Below are 8,717 nucleotides of genomic sequence, written 5' to 3' on the forward strand. Positions count from 1 at the left end.
GTTGTCACGTGTATCAAGAGAAAACTGAGAACTCTCATTCCAGAGTCAGGGGAGGACTCTCCCTGTATCCAGAGGCAGTGTCTGGTTTGATGATGACATGAAGCTGCAGGGGAGGGGGCCTTCCGTGTCACACAGGCCGGGGGGTGGGGGGCGGGTGGACGCTTGTTTAAATGCGCAGGTGGGAGTTTGGCTGCATAAATAGACTCAGAGCCCAGAACAAGAGAAGAAACCACCTCCACAGATCGGAGGGTGTGACCAGCGGGTTCCGAGTCTCAGGCCCCTCGTCACAGGAACCGCAGCGCAAGGACCACACGGCATCTTCTGTCTGACGTCAGCGGCAGATCAAAGCCTCAGAGTGCGAATTACAGGGAGAGAGATCTTCATTCCACGTAGTGACGCACAGTGTCTCAGAAGTCTCATGCATGGTGTTTGATTTCCCACCATAACCTGTGGTGGGCCTAAGGAGAACCTGTATGAAGTGAGGGTTGTTGAGAAGAAGCGTCTGAGCGCTGATGGCAGCACGGCCGTCCTTGGTTGGCTGGGATGGAGCAGGTGGGCGCGTGTGGGCAGCAGCGGGTGTGCTGGGCGTGCACCGGGCATGTGCTGAGCATGTGCTGGGCATGCACTGCCACGAGGGTGCGGGGATGGGGTGGACGGGGCAGGATTGGCGTGGGGGTCGTTCCTCTCAGGCTCCACGTCCACCGCAGGCCTTCCCACCACACGTCCACCCCAGACCTTGTCTGTTGCGTGGCAGTGACTGCCACATCTCGACCATGTCACTTACCTGCCGAGAGCCCAGGCTTCATCTTCATTCATATGGGACCCATTGCTGATTCGGATGGGCAGGTCGTCACTGTTTGCTTCTCATCCTCACACACAAGTAACTCTTTAGAAGGTGCTAAAGTACATTTTAAAAAGCATAAGAATTCATGTTTCTCTCCCCAAGACCATAGGCATGAAATTTTACTCTCGATAAAACTGCAACAACTCTTACATCCTTAAAATCATACCGTATGTCATGATTGTAACAATGTTGAATAAATACACATACACACACACAGACGCGTACACATACATACACCTTTTTTGGAAGAACAAGTAGGTTATTAATTTACTTCATGGTAAATCCCAGCATCCTTAACAGTGTACTTTGTTGGTATAAAGTTAAGAATCACCGAAGTAAATATTTTAAATTCCTTTTCTACTAAAATTGCAAGATCCTAATGGAAAATTTATTTAGCCTAGTAAGTTTGTTATGGTTCCATTTTACAGAAAATTGTTATATTTGAATTTCTGTTTTTATAGATCAGGATCTTCATGCTCAACCAAAGAGAAGAAGAATTAGAAAGCATAATTCAAAGAAAAAATTTAAAAATCCCAATAACATTCCTGTAGAACAAGCAGAATTAGAGAAACAGCAGAGTATTTTGCAAGAAAAATTGCAGCCACGGCACACAGATGGTCCCACAATAAGCAAAAATAAAAAAAGGAAACTGAAAAAGAAACAGCAAATTAAAAGGAAGAAAGCAGCTGGCTTACTAACAGGAGTCTCTGGCGTCAACTTCATGTACCAGCCTGAGGAGACCAGCAGTGAGCAGGACGACGTGAGAGTGAGTGATGGAGAGGACGTTGCAGACGGGGAGGGAGGGGTCCCGGAGGCCGAGGAGGAAGGAGCCACAGACGCCGGGGAGGAAGACGTTAAAAGTACCAATGAAAAGGCAGATGGTATCCTGAACTTTTTGAAGTCAACACAAGAAATTTATTTTTATGATGGTATGTTTTTTTCCTGTTGTTCTTTTGAATAATGGCATCTACTTATTTGGAAAAATAAGCAAATGTAAAATATTTAAATGTTTAAAATACAAAACATTAAAAATATTCAGTATTCAAAATAAGTCGTTAGTTTTGAGGCAAAACTCCAAATATTTAAATTCATCCCACCAAAGATCTGGGCTGGCCCCCTGCTCTAGGCTCACCAAGGGGAAACAGCCAGCCCATTAGAGGTGTGGGTCCAAACGAGGTTGGTCTCATCATCCTCATTTCTCTAAAATCCAATTTCAGAATATGTTGCTATTCTCAGCTATATGTCTAAAGAAAAGATAAATCCAGGTTGGAGGTTTTGATGGACTCTTGCTCATTTTCATCAGCTAGTAGAGAAGTGAAGGAAGCACAGCTCTCTCTCTTTCGGACACACATTGATTTGCTCCCCAGTGTGTGGCTTTGTGATTTGAGATTTTTCAGTAAGCATATTTGACCACTATTTGTACTGATATAGGAGCGGAAGTTTATCCAGGGATTTATTCTGATGGGTGATAATCCCTCACCTTTGTGTGGAGCCTAACAGACAGCAGCCCTGAGGGTCAGGAAGAAGCAGGTGCTGGCTCGGTGCCAAGAACAGAGGTGCTGGCATAACTGCCCCCATTCTGATCTGTCCCTGGGAGATTCAGGGGATGTGGTGGGCTTAGGGCATTGAACCTCCAGCATGACCAAGATGGAGAAATACTGCCTATATGACAACTGGAGGGGTAAGGAATGGACTTAAACAGTGATGCAAAAACACCATGATTGACGGGTCCATTTTAACCAAGATTGACCCTTTCCACTTTCGCTTGTTTGTCCATACTTTGTGTTAAGTTGAAAACATCCTTAACGAATATCCACATGAGACTAGTAGGAGGACGTGGCGGATACACTGCAGAACAGAAGTAGGCTTCAGAGAGATCTCAGTAGGTTATCCATTCTCTGCGTGAGGGAGTAGCTTGTGGCAGACAACCCTCCTGCCAAGGAAGACTGAAGTTTAAAGTGTACTTGGAATTTAAGAGCTGCTGAGGAAAAGCCCTTGTGACAAATCCCAGAGGAGGTGAACCACAGGCCGGGTGAGCCAGAATGCTGCTGCCCTCCTTCTCTCAAGGTGTCTGCCAGTTTGGACAGGGGCTTGAGCGAGGGTCCAGGGGAAGGGGCAGTGCAGCCCTGGAGAGCAGGCAAACCAGCAGAGCCCCAGTGGTCTCACAGGTCTGGGGAGGAAAGTGGAGGGCCCAGGGTCGGCCAGCTCTGTAAGAAAGGAGGGTCAGAGACCAGAGCAAAGCTCTGCTGGTCCCCCCTCAAAACCTTGGCCAAGCCCTGAACTGTGGGATGGGAGGAGGGCAACCCGGCAGATGTCTTCCACATGGCAGGGCGGCCTTTGTGGCGTCCTGAGGGACCGAGCAGGCAGGGCTAACCTGACCCTCTAGCGCAGCACGCAGGCCACACGCTCAGGTGCAGGTGGACAGCTGCCGGCCAGACGTGCAGCCACCCTGTGGTCAGTTCAGTCGCCTGCCCCTTCTCTGTCTGCCGAGCAGAGGCAGGGGGGGACCCTCTCTGGAGGAAAATGTCGTTAGCCGAGACCCTGTGATTTTCATGTTCATTCAAAGGAGTGCGTCAGGCACAGCAAGAGACAGGACCATACGACCAAAACCATGAGGAAAAGAGCAGTAGAAAGAGGCCGCGGGGTGGAGACGCTGATGTTACCAGACAAGGGATTTAAAATAGCTATGATCTAGATGTCCAAGAAGTAGGGAGAGGATGCAGAAAAAAGGTGAAAAGCGGAGACTTTCACCAGATAATTTGAATCTATTAGGATAATCAAACGGAAATTCTAGACCTGAGAAATATAATAACTGAAATTAAGAACTCAAAGACGAGTTCAGACAGCAGATTAGATTCAGCATAAAAGAGAATTAGTAACTGCAAGGCAGGCTGAAGGAAGTATCCAGAATGAAGGAGGGAGAGGAAAGGATGGAAAACACAGAAGGAGCATAACGGCCTCATGGGTCGGAAGGAGCCTCACCCATGGGACTGGGGCCCGAGGGACGTGTAAGAGGTGGCAGCTGGGAGTTTTTCAAAGTTGGCAAAGACCATGAAGTCACAGATTCTAGACGTCCTGTGAACACCAACCGGGATTAGTGCAGAAATGGCCTCAGCACGATGTAGGCCTGCCGCCGGCCGGCAGTGAGAACAGCGCTGTGCTCATGGGGCAGCTTCCTTGGCTTCCTTGAAGCATCCCAGATGCCCAGCAGCTTCATGCTCTGTTTGTAGATGCCTGACACCTTCGGAGGGCTTGGTTTCGTGTGTTTCCCCTGCTCCGTGCGTGGATTCCGGTACATGGAACACTCAGAGCTGCTTTACGAGATCAGTGCCCATAACAGACACCACCTTTCCACTGTGGTTCAACAGTTGTATTTTGTTGTTTGCTTTTCAAAGTTCTGTTCTGATTGTCTCTCAAACACATCATTCTAAATAGAAATATACATTTGAGACTTTCTTTAGGAGGTGAGAGCTTATCTTCAGTTTATAGGAGTAAAAATGCATTTCTAAGTGATCCTGTCTTTGTTTAGGTGTCTCCAAGGATTCGGACTCGGCTGTCTTCATGGAGACCAGTGAAGAGCTATTTAAATATCTTGAAACTCACAGCATGCCCTCCTCAGATGTGTTCATTCTGGATCACATGAAAACGCTGTTACTTTTGCAAGATACTGAAAGATTGAAGAGTGCCCTGGAAGTGTTCCCAGAACATTGCAGGATGCCACCCGGTATGTACTGTGCACTTTATTCATTGTGCTGCTTTAGACACTTGTCTAGGGTTTGCCTCTGAAAAACTTACTCTCTAGCAAAGCAGTCCTGAATCAGAAAATATAAGGATGCACATATGGCTTGAGGAATAGATTCCCACAGAGGAATATGCTTCTTGCATCTCTCTTGCTATAAAAATATCTCACATGATATATGCAGACATGCGTGTGCAATCTAATTCTCCAGACTTGTGAGCTCCACTCTTAGGACCAAATTCTTATTAGTTAAATGGAAGTGAAGAGTTCATTTCTTTTTCCCTTTTCCTTTCCCTCTGCTAGATTCAGAGAAGGTACATTTTTTCTGTCCTCCAAATGTCTCGGTCTGCCTTCCTGGACCCTACAGTAAAAAGGGAGTTGAACTATAAGATGATTTCTCTTTTGTTACTTCCTCAACCTTTGTTGGGTGCCCATTTCATGCAAACTGTAGAGTGCTGGGCTGACTGTGCTTGTGTCTTCACAATGCCATGGGTGGGGCTTCACACTGGCAGCTTGAAGTCCCACCGGGCCACGGTGGGAATACTCCGGCCGCAGAAATCTGCAGACACTGAGTATCAGAGGATCAGGACTTCTTGGCGCGCACTTCAGCTGCACGGCATGGGGCAGGACTCCGTGCCGGACCCAGGACAGGCACTGGGCAGACTTAGCTGAGTGAATGAAAGTGATTCTGCAGATTACCCTGGGGCAGTAATCTCAAAATGAGTACAGTGCATGGTCTTTCTCCTTGGAAACCTCATAGCATAGCTGAAGAGTCAAGACTGACATGTTTAAAAAGCCACATATCACATTTCGTCACGTGAAATAACAGTAAGCCAGCAGTAAAGCAATATGGCACCAGTATAATTAGCAAGTGGCTGGCGGGGGTTGACGAGACCCCTGTGCGTTGGGGTCGCCAGGAGGACCTGCCTCCCCCATACGTCCAGTAGTGATCTGTTAGGGGGCCTCGTCTTCCCTGCCTGTGCAGCCCTGGTCCCACCGCGGGTCTTCAGGGGAGAGCACCTTGCCCTTCGGGGCTTACGTTCTAGTGGGGGACGGAGGAAGCCAGACGGAGAAATCAGTGAGGTGTGCTTCGTACAGCTGAGCCCACGGAGAAGACATGGGGGGTCGGGGTCTTGTGGGGAGGGAGCGAGGGGGCAGAAGCAGGTGGGAGAGGAGCCGGGGACCGGGTCACGTCGGGCCCTGGAGGTTGTGCTGAGTTCGTTGGCCTTTATCCTGGGCGACGTGGGGCCGCTGGAAGGCCAGCCTGTTGGGTCTGACCGCACTTAGCAAGATCTCTCCAGCCGTCATGTTCGGACTAGAGAAGGGGTCGGGGACAGCGGGGGCTTCGGTCATACTCCCGGCAAGATGGCTGTCCCGGGCACGGTCAGATTTGAGTCAGCTGTGAAGGTGGACTCAGTAGGGTTTGCCGACTGACTGGATGTGGACGTCTGTGACCCGAAGCCCTGCACGAAGCCTGCAGCGCATCATGAGGCAGGAGAGGCAGCCACAGGAGCAGGTGGGGTGTTGAGCGGGGCCGGCTGGAGGTTCCTGTCGGAAGTCCAGGTGTGGGGACTCAGGCCTGGGAGAGCCACTGCCCGTCACCCTCACAGAGCAGCCTGGGGTCCGGGGGGACAGAGGCTTTGTCAGAGCGGGGCCAGAGAGTGTGGGGCTGGGGGACCAGAGATGGGGTGAAGGCGGTGCCTTCCGGGGGGGTTGCCACGAGGAGTAGGACCAGAGGAGGTATGGGAGGAGCGAGAGCCGGTGGGCTGCCGGTGGGAGCAGCTCCGGGAAGGGAGACCCTCAGGCAGGGGAGCGAGTGCTGGCAGAGCCCTGCTCCTGCCGGGGGCGCCGCAGGGCCACTCGGGACCCCCAGCCCCATGATCCAGTGTTTGCTCCTTTCCTTACTGCTGGTTGTTGGGCCTGCTGTATTCAGTATTTAAAATTTTACATTTCCGTAAGAAATGTAAAAAGATTTACATTTCCATAGTTTACATTTTCAGATTGCAAAAAGCCAATTTTATTAAGTTAAACTAATATGAAGTTTTTATGAGAGATGAAAATAAATCATTTACAATTCAGTGGAGTTCCTCACACTGAAGACGTTCCTCACGCGTGGCTCTGAGATGCATCAGGAGAGTTTGGAACAGGGATTGGGGATTGAGTGGAAACGCTTCTCTTGCTTCTTACATTGAAACCATTGGACAGGTTTTGCCTACAAGCACCTTAAGTAGTTGGTGGAACTAAAATTTATGCATGAAGCACTTTTCTGTGAAAACGGATTCCTTTTTAGTGCATGTAGGATGTGCAGTCCAAGTTTTTCTATGTTGAGCTACTTTGTAAAATGAAATCTTACAAATGGTGAAGCTTTATTTTCAAATATTGGTTCTGTCTAATTCAGATTTAGCATTCTGAAATTGTTTTCTTTTTCTTAAAACTAGCTTATGAAGTTTAATTAGTAGCTGTATCTCTCCTGTCTATAGAGTAAGCCTGGAAATAATAGCATTTTAACAGCAGACACAGGGGGCTTTCTCTCTCTGCTGCCTCAACGATTGTTTTTCCTAGTTCGCGGGTGTTTCATTGACTGGGGTGTAGCAGCCGTGTCCCGAGGCCAGTGCGCGTGTTTCTACAGTTGGTCTCACATATTGCGTTCCGTCATCTGCATGTGCGTGCGCGTCACCACCTGTGCGGTTTTTATCATGCTCCGCGCACCATGAAGATGCTGCAGGCATCCCCGCCCTGGACCCTCCTGAGCCCTCTGTGCACACATTAGCCACCACCATCCTCGGGAGCCCGAGGCTGGGGGGCCGGGCAGCTGGCCCGGGCAGGACGGGGGACGAGTTTGGAGGCACCTCAGCCACACTTCTGCATGGAGCGTGCGATGGGACCCCTCCCCGCAGTCCCAGCCTCTGCTCGAAAGTGCGTCTCAGGGCCTCAGCAGCAGTCGGCTGCCCCTCGGGCACCAGGATATGAGCCAGACAGGGTGTGTGTGCTCTCAGGGTTGGAACCTCCGGACCTGCGTCCCCCTCAGTGAGCATCTTTACGAGGAGTGAGGCCCAAAATGAGGGGCTGTGACGTCAGCTCAGGCCCTTTGCTGGGCTGTTCCTGGGACAGTTTCCTGAAACTTGAGTGCTGTCCCTTCCAGCTCATCTCACTTAGAATCCTGCTTCTAACTTCCTGCTGCTTTGTCCACCTTTGAAGTAAACTCCTATTTCTGTTTCATTTCAGTTCATATATGGTTTTCTTTGAGCTCAGATGTTAAGCATGTAATATTGCGTGTGGTGTTATGGAGTTCAGCTCTAACAGAACTTTTGTATCCAAGTGAAATACAAATATTCCAGACTCACCCATACTTTTATGGGATTCGCAAGCGTGCTGACAATCAACATTTCAACACCCGAGTTGTGTTTTATTAGATTATTTCAGGGTTTACTTTGGGCCTAAGGACTAATATCTACAAAATAATAATTTATAATTTTTCTTTTTGTTTGAATTTTTTGTTTTATTTTATTTTTTGTTCTGTTTTCTTTTTGCTTTCCAGACTATGCCCGAGTAATCTCAGCTTTCTTTAATTACTGGATCACACATATCCTTCCTGAGAAAAACAATGAATAAAATCCGTACATCTATTTAAGAAGAGCTAATATTTGACAAGAAAATAGGAAAGACAGATATGAAATGGGCTGAGACTTAATTCCTATACACAGAGAAGATGAAATTCTCTAAGTTTTCTTTGTAACCCAAACCCTGGGAACTTTGAGGACATTTCTATTCATCTGTTTGTACATAATAGGTAGATGTAATCTGAGACTTTAAGTGAGAAATTGGGATAAAATTGAAAATTTCTTTGAAATTGTGTGTGTCTTAAATTTAAAAATGGACAGTCTGTTAAATTGAATAAACTGTATAGTTTGAAGCTCTATATATATTTTTATGAAGTTTTAAATCACTTTGTGTCTGAAAGTTTGTTTTAAGAATGTCGTATGGATATTAAAACGTTCATGTTTAAGTAGTTTGATTCTAGTTGAATGTATCAATTGTTTTCTTCTTTTTTTCCTCTTCTCTACTTTGAGAAGAATATCAAGAACATGTTTTTCCTGTTTGATCTTCCTTTTGTCACAGAAGCCGTCACCAGTT

General features: G+C 47.8%; 1 protein-coding gene across 1 annotated transcript in view; it reads left to right on the plus strand.

Annotated features, from left to right (window-relative positions):
* ERICH1 (glutamate rich 1) overlaps positions 1-8,464 on the plus strand; it is a 45,920-nt gene extending 37,456 nt beyond the window's left edge. The window contains exons 4-6 of the mRNA XM_061177360.1: positions 1,306-1,773; positions 4,374-4,568; positions 8,122-8,464. Coding sequence (XP_061033343.1) covers positions 1,306-1,773; positions 4,374-4,568; positions 8,122-8,195 — 737 coding nt within the window. The 3' untranslated portion in view covers positions 8,196-8,464. The remainder of the gene's footprint in view (positions 1-1,305; positions 1,774-4,373; positions 4,569-8,121) is intronic.
* Positions 8,465-8,717: the final 253 nt, after the last annotated feature.

Source organism: Eubalaena glacialis, chromosome 20, assembly GCF_028564815.1.
Source record: "Eubalaena glacialis isolate mEubGla1 chromosome 20, mEubGla1.1.hap2.+ XY, whole genome shotgun sequence".
Classification (NCBI taxonomy): Eukaryota; Metazoa; Chordata; class Mammalia; order Artiodactyla; family Balaenidae; genus Eubalaena; species Eubalaena glacialis.